At 37.0% G+C, this 18660-nt stretch overlaps 1 protein-coding gene across 1 annotated transcript; it reads left to right on the forward strand.

Annotated features, from left to right (window-relative positions):
• The first annotated feature begins 138 nt into the window (after positions 1-138).
• Positions 139-17024, forward strand: LOC129276386 (uncharacterized). Its single transcript, XM_064109190.1, has 5 exons — positions 139-208; positions 6963-8705; positions 9370-9373; positions 10408-12153; positions 15048-17024. The coding sequence occupies exons 2-5, from the start codon at positions 7004-7006 to the stop codon at positions 16927-16929; spliced, it is 5334 nt and encodes a 1777-aa protein (XP_063965260.1). The 5' UTR covers positions 139-208; positions 6963-7003; the 3' UTR covers positions 16930-17024.
• Positions 17025-18660: the final 1636 nt, after the last annotated feature.

Here is an 18660-nt window from a genome sequence, read left to right on the forward strand (position 1 = left end):
TTTTCCCTTTTTCTATTTCCCTTTTTTTTTGCTCTGCCAGTTTTTGTTCAGGGGGGGGGGCATGGGTACGTGCCCCCCCCCCCCCCACCCCCGCACCTCGAATCATCAAGCTGCAGTGCGCGCGGTGTCGAGACGTACGTACGTGTATAGACATATAACAGTACTAGTATACATCTCTATGGTTAGTTATGAAGTTCTGCTTTTTCTGGTAAGTGAAACTTTTTTTGTTTTTTATGCTTCACAGCCAATTGTACTATTCGTAGAGTATGATAATTAAAATAAAGAAAAAATATGAAGGAATAGGGTCGATAAAGTGACACGCACATGTGTGTATGCGCAGCGATTATGTTGACATTGTAATAATCTTTGTATTTGTACTGTCGTGGGCGTGGCAAATTCTAATGCACGAATGAAGAGGGTGATATCACAATTCCTTGATATTTGTGTTCGAGAAGCACATGAGTGAAATCTCTAGCTTACTTGTACGGCTTGTCGATCGTGGGGGATGGGAGGGATGGATCTGAGTATGGCAGTGTATCCTATTGCCGGACACCTTTATTTCAGTGCTTTAAAAATGACAACTAGAGGAAATAAAATCAAGAAAAATTTGCACTTGCTATTCCAAATATTATGAAAATTATTAATATGATAAAATTATTTTATATTTACCAACCATTTTCTTTGCATCGCACTTGCCGCATACCCCTCCACGAAAAACAATTATTTTCGTGCGCGACAAATTACATCATGATTCCGGACGCGCGCCGGACGGGTAAAGATATCCTTGATTATAATGATGTAAGAATAAATTTCTTTGATTTTTTTCTTCTTATATCATATCATGAATAAATTCTAACTTTTTGTTTGCTTTTTTTATATCGAATCTGAGCAGATGTTGGTAATAAATTCGTGTTTGATAACTTAATTTATTTTTTATTTTTTGGTTAGCTGCATGTTTCATGGCACTTTCCAGTGCTTGTTCGTATCGTGACGCTCATCAAGTTCTATCGATGCGCAGCCGATCGTCGACGGCTCTATTCACGGTAAACCTCGTGCACGGTACCTTGAGAACTAGCCGTCGACGATCACCCACAATACACCTCACCTCATCATTCGATCGAAGGAGCCGACGAGACTGAAATTTGGCAAATCAGGCCCATATTTCCGTTAGAAAATATATAAATTCATTCAATTGTTAATGCAAAACTATGTTATATTATATTTTAAGCATTTTCTGTCATTTTAGAGATAAATAAGGTAGAAAATTTATTTTTTCGCCTTGTTTTTGCAATCTTGTTCTATGTATTGCTTTGTGAAATTGAATTGCGAAAGTCTTGAGGTACGAAATTGTTTTCAAACGCAGTAATATGCGCGTCCGGAATCACAATAGTGTCCGGTAATACAATACGTGACTATACCCGTTGTTCTGAGACTTGAGTGAGTGTTCATGTCCAGACAGGTTATGAAAGATTGAAAGGTCTTCCCTGACAAGACAGTGATTTCATGACATGATTTTTTGCTTGCAATTTGTTGCATTGCAATATTTTATAAGACATATTATTATTAAGACAAGTTGTGTGGGAGAAATGCATGTCATATATACCCAGTTGTTGTGTGTCCGGACAGGTTGTGTGTCCGGACGATCAATTTTAGAAAGTCATTTGGAAAAATTTGAAAGCGAAGTTTCATAAATTTTTAGTACAAATGTTAGGAAATATTATAAAGAACAAAATAGAAGATGATTACAAGTATTGAATTCATATTTTTAGTGTAATCCAAAGACAAAAAGAAGGCTTCAAAAATATAAAGTGTCCGGACACCCGACCCCCCATCCTACTGATAATTGTCACTTATTATGATTCCGGACGCGGATATTACTAGCCAGGCGGCTTCTAGAGAGTAAAAATCATTTACTAACGTAAGGTTACTCTTATACGAAGCCAAGACTTCTACCTCATAGACCCACACAAAGGAAGCCAAAACCTGAAACTTTCACCCCCGAGTAGGGTGTCTGGAGAAAAAAAATATTTTTCTTATTTCAAGAAAATATCACATTTTTTTTTGTGAATTTGAAGAGAAATGACCTTCAGACTGACAAAAATGTAACATTTTTGAAAAAAATCCAATTATTGGCTGCAAAAAAGAAGAATGAAATTAGGTAAATTTTCAGCATTTCTCTGCCATAGACTGTGTAGTTAAGAAATGGACACACACAAATCCAAATTTTTAGCTTCCGAGAGCTGTTATAAATTCATTATTAATGCCAAAAACTTGTCCATAAAGAGTCCAATAGGATTTTTTATGCTCTTTCTGATGGTATGATTTTTATGAAGATTTGGAAACCAGATCACAATGAAAAATTGCGACAAAGTGAAAAAATTGTGCAAAACAGAAAATTTAATTTCCCATAGAAAACGCATGGGGAAATGGCAATCTCAACACACACAAAAATAAGGGTTTGCAATTCATCTCTAAATCCTTATTTAAAATGATCATATAAACTTGTCCTTACTGTCAAAAGAAGCCCCTGAATTTTCTCTTTCCATACATGCTAAACAAAAGTTAATAATCAATTCAGATCACATTTTTCTAGTAGCCTGAACTTCCCGAAAAAAATGTGCCATATTTTCCCCTAAATCAGACACCCTAGTTATATACTAATATAGACTATAGACCGTCACGTATTGTATTACAGGACGTATTATGATTCCGGACGCGGATATTACTGCGTACGAAAACAATTTCATACCGCAAGACTTCCGTAGTTCAATTTCACAGAGCAACACATAGAACAAGATTGCAAAAACAAGGCGAAAAAATCCAACTTTTACCTTATTTATCTTTTAAATGACAGAAAATGCTTAAAATATAATATAACATAGTTTTGCATTAACAATTGATATATTTTCTGACGGAAATATGGGCCTGATTTGCCAAATTTCAATCTCATCTGCTCCTTCGATCGAATGTTGAGGTGTAACGTTAGTGATTGTGGGTGATCATCAACGGCGGGCTAGTTCTCAAGGTACCCGTGCGCGAGGTTTATCGTGATTAGAGCTGTCGACGATCGACAGCGCATCGATAGATATGAGGGTCACGATACGAACGAGCATAATATTGGAAAGTGTCATGGAACATGCAGTAAAAATTAACAAAAAATAAAATTAGTTAGCAAACACAAATTTATTACCAACATCTGCTCAGATTCGATATAAAAAAAGCAAACAAAAACTTAAAATTTACTCATGTGATATATGAAGAAAAAATCACACAAATTCTTTCTTGCATCATTATAATCAAGAATATCTTTACCCGTCCGGAATCATGATGTAATTTTGTCGCGCACGAAATTATTTTTTTTCCTGGAGGGGTATGCGCCAAGTGCGATGCAAAGAAAACGGTTGGTAAATATCAAATAATTTTATTTGGAATAGCAAGTGCGAATTTTTCTTGATTGTATTTCCTCTAGTTGTCAGTTTTAAAGCACTAAAATAAAGGTGTCCGGCAATAGGATGCACTGCCATACAATAATTGATACCTACCATTACAAACAACATGAATTGTGACTTTTTATGCATGAACTTTGTTAGCAGATTGTCAGTAGAGACTTACGGTGCCGGTCCAAAAATTGGGATTGTCCCAGAAAAGGATATCCTCATAAACCAAGACAAATCATGTATTGATTGGTAGATGAGTGTTATCTAGCTCTTCATTGACTCCAAACTCAGAAGTACTTAAATAAATATAAAGTTCAAATAATATTTATTAAGGTTTGTTGGTGATGCACACAAACATATACCGGTATTATACATGTAAACAAACAGTTGCTTGGTGGGAACTCAGGCACTCCCCTATCAAGGCCTCAAAGGGCAGGAGCGCAAGCTTGTGAAGTTGTCATCCGAAGACTAAGAAAGAACCAAGAGAATATCAAGCCTTTCCTAATTTATACTCTGAGGGGAGGTGTTTACCCCTTTGGACTAATCTATTTAAACTCTACATGAGTAGACGACTACTGACCGGCACCTCTAGGCTCTACTGATCGTTACATGTAGTAGATCTCTGAACACTTTAGGTCAGACACAATAGGTTCTTAAAACTCATCAAACTGCCACCATGAATACATACATAAATACCTACAAAAAAATAAAATAAAGATGTAAACTTTCTGCCGTGATCAGTTTTATTTTTTACAATATCATTTTCTGATCTCAGTTATTTGGGCAGCGTAGCTCAGTCGGTCAGAGCGCATGTTTCTGATAGGATAAAAAATCTCAACGTGAGGGGTTTGAGTCCCGCTCGAAACACGTGTAACAAAAAATCTGATGATATAGCATTGTGTGTAAGCATGCCTCACTATTCAGATAAGAAACACAAGACAGTTTACACACCCCTCTTCACATTTGAAATATTTTTGTCACCTGAATTGAAAATGGTATTGCATTTTAGGCCCTATGTCTGTGCACCTACATCTAGGCTTTATGTAATTACTAGTATTTGATTTAAGATTTAATGTTAAATTTCTTTTTATTTCACAAACTTTTTAGTTGATAATGTTCCTTAAATTCTTATGAGCTCAGACTACATTGTCCATGCAAGTGTGCCAAAAATCTCATAAAAATTTGAAAGAAATATATGATTTTCTTAGAAAAAACCCCGGCCAGTCATTTTCAGTTTGGACAAAAAAATGGTGCCCCATGTCTGCACACCCTTTTGCTTTTTACACGATTCAGGGATTTTGATGAAAAAGGCTGCATTTTGAGGCCGTCACATGAAATGCCTGAAATTCATTGTTTTTCCATTATTTTGAGTCAGACTTTTTAATGAATACCTTTCTATGTATTGCATCTGTAAAGTTTGTGGTCATTGCGTATCTTCTCTAATACTAGAATTGTGCAGATACGTGTGTGCGCAGACATGAGGGACCTTACCATACCTCAGCGGTGTTTTCTGTTGGAAAACTTTGAAAATGAAATCGCTGATCTGCTATTTTGACCATATTTTGGTTATTTTGAGAAAATAAAGATTTTGAAAACTTAAAGCATATTGAAATTGTTTTTTGATGCATTATTGTGTGCATTACAGGCCAACAACAACAAGAGGCTGGTTGGTAATAAAATCACTCACTATAACTGTTACATGTAGAACCCATAAAGTTGTTAGGGTGTAGAATTTAACTTGGAAGTGGGAGTTTTAACCTTGTCGTTAGTCTTTTTTGAGCTATGGGTAGTAAAGACCTAATTATAGCTAACCTCGCCCCTTATCAACCACCTAATTTTCTTAGCATCGTATCTGTGAATATATTCATTGGTGCCACCAGCCACCACTGCTGCCACCAGTTTGTAGAGTGGCCGAATGTTCAAAGATACACCTTACAAAAAACAGTTGTAAACAAGCAAACTCATATCAAACAGCCAGAAGCACCAAATAAGAAGAACCTAAAATGTCGATAAAATGAAGTCCAGTGATGCTCTGATTTATTGGCCTGAAATCCATACCTCACGAGGCATTGCCTTTATAAATAATATATTAAACAATGGTGTGACATGATCAACTCAACCAATAGAGAAACAGAGAATGGAAGAACCCAGAAAAGTAGAAGAAAATAGGGTGAAAGGTGAATCAATGAGGATGAGATAGGATGATATGAATGAAGAAGTACATGTATGTTTGAATATAAATGAGAAAATGACAATAGAAACATGTGGAGCTGCATGGAGTTGAAATGGTAAATGGAATGATGTGATGTAGAAACTAATACCTCGGTCACATTTGCTCTACGGCGAGTCAAAAACAGCAGTTTTATTCATTTTTATTCAAACCACCTATGTATACATGTAGCTGCTATACAAAAAATGTTAAAACGGCTGTTTTTGACTCGCCATACGGCCGCCGTAGAGTAAATGTGACTGAGGTATTAGGAATGAGAGAAACAGGTGTGTGACAATGGCATAGAAATGGGAAGTGAAGAGAACTATGGAAAGCAAAGTGTAAAACAAACGATTAGATTAATCTGGCAAAATTCAACCCTTACAATTGGTTTACCCAATTTTCTTATGTGTACAAAATGCAGCAGATTAGAACCCCATTTCCTATGTTTACGTATATCAATGACTGGAACCCTATGCGTGTAGATATTGGCAACCATCGAATGGGATGATTTCTATTGTAAAATTTGCACCCTCTTTTTTGACAAATTTTACAGCCAATTCTCGTCACACTAGCTAAATATTCAGACTCTTCCAAACCAGTGCTATAATGTCATGGTGCTGGCCGATTGTCTCGCGACTCGCTTTACGAGTTCCAGCACATGAACTGGCAATTAACAGTTCTAATTATCAGATTTCCTGGTATGCACAGCTGTTTTGAATTGGGGTTCAATTGGGTTCTATAAAATCTTGATAAATTTTATGAATTTTCAACCTCTTTTCACCTTATTAAGTTGTTTTCAAAGTCAGCTATAAAGCAAGGTGACTACTTTGTCAATCTGCAAAGTACATGTAGGTATACAGTGTAGCTGGGATGGATTGAAGTGGCCAAAATCAGCATACTGTAATTCACTTCATGCTGACTCGTACCATCTTTGGTGTTTTTATTTTTATTTGTGAATAATTTTTTTTGTTACTATTTAGAAGTGAAAGAGAACACTTCCGATTAAAGTCAGGTATATATCAAGATTTGTGTGCTATGCTACCTTATAGCCTACTGGTACACATGTGCCATGTTTACAGTCTTAAGTTATAGGGAGTGCTCTTTCACTCAAATTCTTTTAACACCAAAATATACCTCCTTTGATATAGGTTCTGCACACAGGTTCAAGACAAAGACCAAAACAAGATACTGAATTTTTCACCATCCACATTAATTCAACGTTCAGTTTAGGCCTATGTTTACATGTAGACAATATTTTTTTGCGTGTCATTAAAAAAAACAATAAAGGCTTGATTTTCCATCTGTTTCCTCAGATAATGGACACACTGGTTTAATACTATTCCCATCTCTTAAAATGGCATCCAATCCAGAGAGCGATTTGCACAAACTTGAAGATCCTCCTACACAAAAGAAGATTGACCAGTGGATCAAAGATGGTATTGATTTGGTGTTTCTAATTGGCAATGGGGAGATAAGAGATGCAGTTGGTGTGAGACAATATCTTGATTTGTCAAGCAATCCCATTGACAAAAGGAATGATACAGGACAAACACCATTGATGGTTGCATGCAGAAATAGAAAGAAGGATGTTGTTACTCTTTTGTTGGACGCTGGGGCTGACCCTAACCTGACTTGCACTGTCAACGGTAGCACTGCACTTCATTATGCCTGTGAAGGGGAGGGAAGTGTAATGTTGCGATGTAGAGAGGAACCAAGTTACCCTCAAGACGAGCTCCGTGTCATCATAGATATCGTGAAAGTACTTGCAAGTCATGGCGCTGTTCTGCAGGTAAATGACAAGGGATTGAGTCCAGTTTATATTGCAGCTTTGAATCGTTTCAAAGATGTAGTGGATTTCTTCACATCAAGCAATATGCTAACGGTGCCAATTAGTGTCAAGGTCAAAGCATATGAACTGTTGGGAGCTTCACAGGCAGTCTTTGATAAGCACCATACTATGGATGCCTGTAAATCATTTCATCTAGCAGCATCTTTTCATTCTTCTGAGGATAGCGATGTAACATCTTGCCATGTCACTTCTGATCTGGATGCCTGGTTTGTAAATTTGATGGACAAAAAGAATCCAAGTGACTCTGAAATGTCTAAGGTCAAAATGAAAGCCTTGTCTATTGCTGTTAAAAGCTTACCTAACAAGGCTCTTGACAACTTCTGGAATGATTCAATCAGTCTTGCCGTAGATGATTTATTTAATGGTAAGGCTATTGAGAAAGGATATGAACTGTTTGCTGCACTCATAAAAGCTGAAATGAAGCATGAGAGTCTCTCTGGCTCTGTCATGGAGATACTGGATGAGAAGGGTACATCAACGCTCTATCGGGATTCGCCAAAACTACACATGCCTTTTATTCCTAAACTGTTGGAGGGTTATGCTGATGCTTATAGAATCAGCAATACCCAGCCCCCGTACAAGAGCATTGAACATATGGGGAATATGATATTCAACATTGCATATTACTTGTCTGAATCAAAATACCTAGTGGAATGCCTTCCGTTCATTGGCCACATTGTTAACATGAAGAGGAAAGATGTGAGTGGAAATGATGGGGATGAACGTAAATCAGTTTTGTATGTCTTCTTTGAACGGATGGCAGAGGATATGTGGGAGGATGTGTACAGCTGGCAAAGCAAACAAACAAGAAATAGATTGAAGTTTACCATTTGTAGGCTCCTCCACTACAATGGTCTGGACAGAGACTTGGACAAATCCCTCTTGGAAACACTACTTGAGGTTGCTCCTGTGGCTCGTGATAGGGATTTTATTGTGTCAGTTGCTCAAGTATTAATACGGTATGGGTGCCCGACTGAGGATGGTTGCCTTGTCCTTGGTGATATAGAGGATGATGACCAAGAGTTGTCAGAGTTATTTGAACCTACAAAACCAATCCCTCTAGAGGAACTAGCTGCCAGAGCAATACTCAACAATAGGATACCATACAGAGAGATGCTTCCTGATGTCTTGTGTGAAAAAATAGAGGGAGAAAAGCTGTTCCCTGATTCCTCTGATTTGGATTCATCAACTGAATCAGACAATGACTGAAACCATAAATTCCTGTTTCATTCTAGATATTAAGTTCTTAATGCATGGAGATGAAAATATGAACATTAACAAAATGTCATAATGACAGTTTCTACTCATGCAGGGAATAATTTTCTTGTACTGCAGTGCAAGTTTTTATGTTTTTTGCCTTAAGTTTGTTGCCATTTTCCCCAAGGAACAAACTGCTTGTTTTGTAATGTGCAAATATCCTTTGTAGGGTGTACTATTAACAGATTTTAGTCATCGTAGAGACTTACTATTCAATGAAGGAGGAAATAAATACTGATCATTCATTTACCGGTACCTAAGATGATTTTAGTCTGAGCAATATCACTTTCAGGAACCCATTCACAGATGTACATGTATGTTGGATTGATGATTGTATTAGAAATCAGAATTGCTTTGAATTCTTAGGTGATTTAAACCCCTTCTATCTCGTCACATCTTGCCCCTCAATGACCTTGGATATTTTACTTGCCCTTTTAATTACCCATCTGATCCTTCTGTTCGAAAATTAAATTTACCCCTTTGAAAAGTGGCCTCGTCGAAAATATGTTGATATTTAAGGCCTGTTCCTTGTTCTATTCCAATTGAAAAAAAAGCTACATACATGTAGTACTACAATGTAAGTTTTACATGTATGTACATTCATTGCTTGACAGCTGAGTATTGTTCTTTATGAAAACTCCCAAAAAATTTGTGGCCATGGATTATTACACAGAATAATTTTCCTTATATCACATTGCAATTTGCTCCACATTTTTTTATGCTGCTACAGTATACAATACAGTACGTCTTTACATGTACAACATAGAAGAATCAGGATGATACAAAATATAATTTCAATTTTTTACAACAAAAGTGCACCAAACATTTGCAAGAGGGTTCCCCTGCTTCGTAAATAGTCTATTATTGTAGATTATAGTCACTTTTCATCACTCTTTAAGAAATGTAAAAAAAACTATAACGAATGACAAGTGACTTCTACAAACTTATTTGCAAATCTTCTAAACTGTTAAGCACCCTATTGGCGAATGTTGGAGTTTTCCATTTTTAACATTCATATCCTTGCAAACCTTTACAAAAGCACCTTAAGCCACATATTAAACCAGTGTTATCTCAGATATACCATTGGGGCTCAATAGGTTAAGAAATTCAGAAAGTCTAGGTGACTTATCTTTAATTTTTCTAATTTTCAAGAATATTCATTAACCAGTGATATGATCTTGGGCTTGGGGCATTATTTTGTAAATATGACCGGCAATAGCGTACTCAGGATTTTTGAAAAGGGGGGGGGTTTAAGCTAAATGAAATGTTTACAACCCATAAATAAATTTTAAAAAAGGTCTTCACCACATATTTTAGGTCATTTTGTACCCAATACAAATTTGACAACCAAAAAAAAATATATATCTTTAACATTTTTTAAAGAGTGTTTGAATTCTTAGGGGGGGGTTGGGTATTAAAAAATTAGGGGGGGTTGAACACCTGTAACTCCCCCCCCCCTGCGTACGCCACTGATGACCGGAATGAACATGATTCATATTGAGGAAGTGTTCTTTCCCAAATTGTGTTATGTTTTTCATTGGCAACAAGTTTCCTCTTTCAGGTCATGTGCGTTAGAATTTTACTGAAAAGCACTTAAAAAATGTAGAAAACTTATTACAATATCGTTTAGTAATTATTGTTTCCTTTTGTAGATTCTTGAGGCATTGGTCCGAGATCCATACTGATATCCTGATGGCATCAGAATCAGAAAACGATTGTCAAGAAGTTGGGGATCCTCCTTGCCAGAAGGAGAAGATTGATCAGTGGGTCAAAGATGGTGTTGATTTGGTCTCTCTGATGCATGAAGGCAAGGTGAGCAATGCGGATGATGTGAGACAATACCTCGCCCTTTCAAATAATCCCGCTTGTGTGGATAAACCAAATGGAGTAGGACAAACACCTTTGATGATTGCCTGCAGAAATAGACAGAAAGACATTGTTAATCTCTTGTTGGAAGCTGGAGCTGACCCTAACCTGACTTGCACTTATTATGGTTGCACTGCACTTCATTATGCCTGCGAAGGGGAGAAAAATCTAATAAAACGGTGTAGAGAGGAACCAAACTACCCTCAATACGAGCTCAGTGATATCATAGAGATTGTGGAAGCACTTGGCAATCAGGGCGCCATTCTGAAGATGAATGATAAGGGGTTGAGTCCAGTTTGTGTTGCAGCTTTGAACAGTTTCAAAGATGTAGTGGATTACTTTGCTTCCAGCTCTGTTATTTCAATGCCTGTTGATGTCAAGGTTAAAGCTTTTGAACTGTTGGGAGTTTCGCAAGCAGTCTTTGATAAGCACCATACTATGGATGCCTGTAAATCATTTCATCTAGCAGCATCTTTTCATTCTTCTGAGGATAGCAATGTAACACCTTGCCATGTCACTCCTGATCTTGATGCCTGGTTTGTAAATTTGATGGACAAAGAGAATCCAAGTGACGATGATATGTTTGTGGTCAAAGCAAAAGCTATAGTCATTGGTTTGCATTGTCTTTCTAATGAAACCAGAAATGAACATGACTTCTACGACACCTTGGCCGAATATGGTCAGCTAGCATTGTTTGAAGGCAAAGCTTCACAAGAAGGATACGAGATGCTTCGAGACCATATCCACGGAGAGATGACGGATGAATACACAACAATAGGGACAGTGATGGAGATGATCAGGGATGCATTAGAACCTGCACTATGTACTCGAAGTGGTGAATCTTCAATGTTAAAATATATTATCAAACTGTTGGATACCTATGCTGAAGAAGTGGATGCAGATAGCAGTGCGCAGCTAGATGTGTGGGAAGTAGTTGAGGTTCTTGGAAATGTGATGTTTGGGTTTACATATTATCACTCACAGACAAAATACCTAGAGTCCAGTTTTCCATCTGTGGTGCGTGTTTTCAACTGTCTCAAAAAAATTGCTACAGTTTATCATGCAGGGATGGAGAAGTCAATTCTGTCAGTCTTTATGGATAAGTTGGCTCAAACCATGTGGGAAGATATGTACTGTGGCCAGAGCAACGAGACAAAGAAACGCTTGAAGTATACTATCTGTCGGCTCCTCCACTACATTGGCTTTGATCCAGATACAGATTCATTCTTGCTCGACACCTTCCTTCAAGTTTTCCGTGTTGCTTATGATACAGAGTGGATACTCTCCATTGCTCACGTGTTGATCCGCTATGGTTGTGACACTTCATGTGTTACGCTTGTGGATGTGGATGAAGATGATGAAGATATGCCAGTACTGCAGGAACTCTTGAGTCCATCTACTAGTCCTCCCACACTTGAGGAGCTTTCTGCTCGGGCATTACTCTGCTATGGGATACCATACAGAGAGAGACTTCCTGATATCCTGTGTGAGAAAATAGAAGGAGAAAAGCTGCATCCAGATCGTTCTGAATTGTACTCTTCACCAGAAAATTCTGATTCAGATTAGAATAGGATTCATGTCAAGTTGATTTGATAGGAAAGTTCTACTTAGCCAAGTGCTTATTTGTTACCACAAATTTCAAGATAACTTGACTACTCACTATAGTGTGTGGCTGGCACAAGTTTTGTTGAACCATACAAAAGATGGGTTAAATGTTTGTAAATAATTTCATTTTTTTAGTTTGTACATACATGTACTATACAATATAGCACACTTTACTGCAGGTGCTTCAGGTCTGTTGTTTGGTATGCAGAATATTGATTCATAGATGTTGTATCAACTTGTTTATATTTTTTGTTCGAAATTCTGTGTAATTTTTATAGTGAATGATTCCAGCTGATGGGTACATGTAGTTCTTATGAGTGAACGGATCAAACTTTAGAATCTACATGTATTTCTGGAGATAATGTACATATAGCAGTGAAAGAAAGAGTAAGAGACAAACATATTACATTTTCTTGGGAGGTCTTTATGTCACATTTTAATCAAGCATCCAAGCCCTCGTTTTGGTTGGCTGGTCACTTCTTATTACTACAGCATTTTACCTTTTTAGATTGCTCATTTTGATCTTTGTTTTGAATAATGTTCACTGAGGGAGAACTAAAACACTTAAGGCACACATGGAGAACTATACAGATCTTGGCCCAGGACCGACAGAAATGGAGGACATTCGTTGCTGCCCTACACTTCAATGGAGGCATAACAGGCAGTCAATCAATCAATCACTGAGAATTATTGTTCACTTCTGTTTGAACAGTTGAATCTTTCCCTTTGGATAGATTTTTTTATACGTTCGTCTGTCTGTCTGTCCGTCCGTTAACTTTTTTTGTAAACACAGTAACTTCAGTTTGACTCAACCTAGGCTCATATAACTTGATGCGTATGATACTAGCATGGATCCCAGGAAGCCTACTGATTTTGAGTTCAAAAGGCTGAAGTTCAAGGTCACACTGACATGTTTTCATCTTACCCTTCTGCAGTCCTTGTAAACGCGATAACGTCAGTTTAAATTAACCTAGGCTCATATAATTTGGTGTGTATTATACTAGCATGGATCCCAGGAAGCCTATCGATTTTGAAGTCAGAAGGTCAAAGGTCAAGTCGCCACCTTCCACTTTTCTTGCTTGACCAATTTCTCCATTTTCCGCGTCACAGGTGGGTGTATTATGTGCCCACCTTTTCGCTACATTCTTGTTTTAAATTCTCTGGCCCATATTCTGAACTCTGGTTTAAATTAAACCCTGGATAAATGTTATGGTTTAACTATTGAGAGCCAATTTGGGCACAAATCCCTAACAGTACACATCTATCTTTTAACTCATATTATGACACCCAAATTGTCTGGGAATGATAAGTGAAGTGTTCTGAAGTATTTTCTTTAATATGAAAGCAAAATGAAAAAAATAAATCATATTAAAGAAATATACAATATGAACTAAATTTTTGAATTTTTAGCACAGAGTTAGACCGTGGTCTAACTTAAACCTGACTTCAGAATACAGGCCTCTATCTTTAAAGGTCAAGTCCAGCTCAGAAAAATTTTGATTTGAATCAATAGAGAAAAATCAGACAAGCATAATGCTGTAAATTTCATCAAAATCGGATGTGAAATAAGAAAGTGATGATATTTTAAAGTTTCGCTTTATATTTTCACAAAATGCACAATTTATTCATAGGCAAATTATAGAGTCGATGATGTCCCTCACTATTTCTTTGTTTTTTATTGTTTGAATTATACCATATTTGATATTTTACAGATTTGACAATAAGGGCCAACTCGACTGAACCATATGGTAATAAACAATGCTAATTCCACATGTTCAGGGAGGAATTATTTGTTTCACTTGACAATGAGGAGTAAATTAGAATTATCATGGAATAAAATACAAAAGAAATAGTGAATGGATGATGTCATCAGTCTCCTCATGTGCATATCAACCAGGATGTGGATATAACTGCTTTGTGAAATTAAGCGAAACTTTAAATGTCATAGCTTTCTTATTTTACATCCCATTTTGGTAAAATTTTCAATGTTATGCTTGTTGGATTTTCATCGTTTTATTCAAATCAACTTTTTCTTGGGGTGGACTTGACCTTTAATTTAGGTGAATTCCCAATAGTGCATGTCAGTATTTCAATTCATTTCTGCATGTAGAATGGTTTATAAAGTGAAGAATATAACAAAATGTGCTCTATTGGTTTGATTAACAGATTTAACCTCAAAATTTATTTCATCAGGTGTCTTACCAAAATGAAATACCTTCATATTTCAATTTTGTTAACCAGCATATTATAAAACCTCTTTTCAAGAATGGAATGAACCTATAATTTCAGGAAATACTCATATATCCAATGCTAAATACATAAAGTACATGTGCGCAAAGGGCTATTCTGTCTCACCTGCATAGCAGAGCGAGACTATATGTGCCATGTTGTGGGTAATTGTTGCCATCTCATAACTTTGAAGTTTATGGATATAGTTAATGAAATGTGGACATATGGCTAAGCCAGTATCATTGCTCAGTACTGTAGGTCACTTGATCAAGGGACAATGAAAGTAGTATATTAGTATATGAATAGTGTTTTTTTAATGATTGTGTCATAGTCAATATCAAAGTCAGCACTGATGCTACATGTACATTGAATTGCGTAATGCAGGCGAGACTGTCAGAGGCGCTCCACTTGTTTATTTACTGAGAGTGAGTGCTAGATTTTGAATTTGAACAGCTGAAAATAATTCTATGGCAGCATCCACACTTTTTATTATTGAAATTTCAGTTGATAATTTCATATAATTCACATTACTGACCCTGTATCAAAGCTTTAGATACACTTTTAAACTTCCCTCAAATTGAGAGCTTTGAATGTTCTTGGCAAATAGAGTCAATAGGAATATCTTTGTCTTTCCTCTGTCTTGTAGTCAAACTCTATCTTTTGAGCAATATAGTAGGAGAATTAAAACCTGGGATATTCATATTCATTTCCTCCTCAGATTCTTGAGGCCTTTGTCTGATATCGTCATCCTGATGGCATCGGTCATAGAAAGTGGTTGCGCAGAAGATGGAAATTGTCGTATTGATGAGTGGATCAAAGATGGTGTTGACTTAGTACATCTCATTGAGCACAGACAGTGTAATGTGGATGGTGTGAGACGGTACCTTGATTCTTCAGGTGATCCTTCTTGTGTTAACAGATGTAATCACTTGGGACAAACACCCCTGATGGTCGCCTGCAAATATAGACAGAAAGACATTGTTAATCTCTTGTTGGAAGCTGGAGCTGACCCTAACCTGACTTGCACTGTCAGTGGTAGCACTGCTCTTCATTATGCCTGTCAAGGGGAAGAAAATCTCATTCAAAAGTGTAGAGAGGAACCAAACTTCCCTCAATTTGCCCTTGAAGACGTCGTAGAGATTGTGACAGAACTTTGCAATCAGGGCGCAGTTCTGAAGATGAATGATGAGGGATTGAGTCCAGTTTGTGTTGCAGCTTTGAACAGTTTCAAAGATGTAGTGGATTACTTTGTTTCCAGCTCTGTTGTTTCAACGCCTGTTGATGTCAAGGTCAAAGCATATGAACTTTTGGGAGTTTCGCAGGCAGTCTTTGATAAGCACCATACTATGGATGCCTGTAAATCATTTCATCTAGCTGCATCTTTTCATTCTTCTGAGAATAGCGATGTAACACCTTGCCATGTCACCTCTGATCTTGATGCCTGGTTTGTAAATTTGATGGACAAAGAGAATCCAAGTGACTCTGAAAGGTTTGAGGTCAAGGCAAAAGCTTTCATCTTTGGTATGCAGTCTTTGCCACATAAAACCAGGGATAGACATGATTTCTACAGAGAAATGAGTGAATGTGCCCGAAGCGCTTTGTTTAAGGGCAAAGCTCCACAGGATGGATACGAAATGCTTTTAAACCTTATTCATAGGGAGATGTCAGATGATTACCCTCTGGGATCTGTAATGGACATGATACAACATGCACTAGCACCCAGGCTGCGTCCTCTGCCACGCATATTTAAATATGTCAACAAACTGTTGGATGCGTACGCTAATGCATTTACAGCAGATACTTGTAGCACCCAGTTGAAAATAAGGAAATGGGATATTGTTCAGAGCCTGGGTGAACTGATGTTCAATTATTCATATTATTACTCATCAAAATATCTTGAATCAAGCTTCCCGGCTGTGGCCACTATCGTCAACTGCATCAAGCAGATATCTGCAGAGGACCTTGTGGGAGATGGCGGAAAGGTGTCAATCCTTGAAAGTTTTATTAATAAGTTGGCTGAAGCCATGTGGGAAGATATATACTGTGGTCAAAGCAAAGAAACCAGAAATAGGTTGAAGTTTACAATCTGCAGACTCCTCCATTTCACTGGTTTTGATCCAGATATAGATCCATCTTTACTTGACACCTTTCTCCAAGTTGTTCGTGTTGCCTATGACACGGAGTGGATACTTGCTGTATCTTGCGTATTGATCCGTTATGGTTGTTCAACTGGAGTTGTTACCCTTGATGAGGGTATAGATGAGGATGATCCTGAAGTACAGGTACTTCTTTCACTCTTAAGCCCACCCACAACTCCTGTTCCTCTTGAGGAACTGGCTTCTCGGTTAATTCTCCGAACAAGGATACCTTACAGAGAGAGGCTTCCTGATGTCCTGTGTGAGAAAATAGAGGGTGAAAAGCTAACCCCCGATCCTTCTCAAATGTATTCATCACCAGAATTTGATGCAGATTAAATCCTGAGAAATTTATTTTACTTATTCTTAATGGACATCTCTATGGGTTATTAATTGCAGAAAAAAATATGTCTCCTGCCTTCTTTTTCCTCAAAATTTTCATTGCGATGATAAAGTGAGATTAGTTGAATTAGAATGAGGTTCTAAACTTAGGACACATCAATCTTTTGTATTTAGTCCATATCAAGTTATTTCTACATTATAGACCAAGTACTGTTCCGTCACTTAAGCTGGCACACTACCCTCCGAGTATTATGTCCTTTATTTAATATCTATTGAAAAATTACCTTTTGTACTTTGTAGTTACATGTATAAAACAGAAGAATATGTAAATATTCATTTCAAACAAACTACATTCTCCCAGGCAAGGTCTTCTGTAATTAATGACTTTCAATGTTATGTCTGTTTGATTTAAAAACATCGGTATTGGAATTGGAAATAAGCTTGTCTGAAATAACATGGGTTATTTGTGGGGAGGGGGGGGGGGATTTATTATATTTTAGGAGCAAGTAGTACATGTTCACATGTTTCTGCTGATCAAAAATGTTCCGATTTTGAAGGATATTTTGAAATATGACAGAGCAGCAGTTTCCTGAAATTATGAGGATTCAAATAGATGCAGAGCTGCCAACGAGTATGTTTTTGCAACCAAAATGCAACAGTACATTTTTCTTTTAAAAATATGACTTTGTATAAAAAATAAGAATAAAATTGATTAAATATTTTTATTTTTTTTACAAAATCGTAATTTATTGAGAAAAATCATCTCTGTATGTCTCTATTTCATAAAAATTACAGAAGTATGGTTATTGGATCCATGTAATTTCAGGTAACTTTTTTTTCATTTTGTTAAAACCAGGATTAGATATACACATGTTGCAATGTTGTTTTTTATCCATCTGAAAAGAGCAGTGCGCATTTTAGCTTGCATGCAGCTTGAGCACCGCGATAAGTGTGCATGCCACGCATTTTATTATGACATACATGTACAGTTTTTTAGGGAAAAATACAGGGTTTTTTCATCACAGAATACAATTCTTCATTCCAGAGGTTGGCAGGTCTGTTAACAATGGTCTTTTATAGTAGTTGTCCTCCCCTCCATATTGGTTGTAGCATGGATGTAGTTTATTGTTACACCATGCTGTAAATCATGTATTTAAAAGTGGAGAGGTATTGAAACAAGCACACACTTACATGTATGTGGGTGAAATGAAGCACTGCTCTCAAGGGGTAAGTAAAACAAGGATCTTGAAATACATTCAGATACATGTACCAATGTTATTTGAAAGATGGTTACATGGTTTGGTCCAGGATACACAAATATTTTCTGTGTAATTGTATACAGTTTTCAGACATTTGGGAGTGTATGAAAATCTTAGAGCTCAGTTTTTGTCTTTCACCGCTTCGGATTCATGTAGATTTTGATCAATACTTTTGATGTGGAGCGTTGTGGCCCAGTGGATTAGTCTTCTGACTTTGAAACAGAGGGTCGTGGGTTCGAATCCCAGCCATGGCATAATTTCTTTCAGCAAGAAACTGATCCAAAGTGTGCTGCACTCAACCCAGGTGAGGTAAATGGGTACCGGTAGGAAGTAATTCCTTACAAAGCTGTGTGCACTATGAACGCCTAGCTTACAGTAGCCGGGTAATAAAGGAGCGCCTTGAGCACCTAACAAGGTGGATGTGCACAATATAAAACCCCTATATTATTATTATTATTATTACTGTTTT

This window comes from Lytechinus pictus, chromosome 14 (assembly GCF_037042905.1).
Source record: "Lytechinus pictus isolate F3 Inbred chromosome 14, Lp3.0, whole genome shotgun sequence".
Taxonomy (NCBI): Eukaryota; Metazoa; Echinodermata; class Echinoidea; order Temnopleuroida; family Toxopneustidae; genus Lytechinus; species Lytechinus pictus.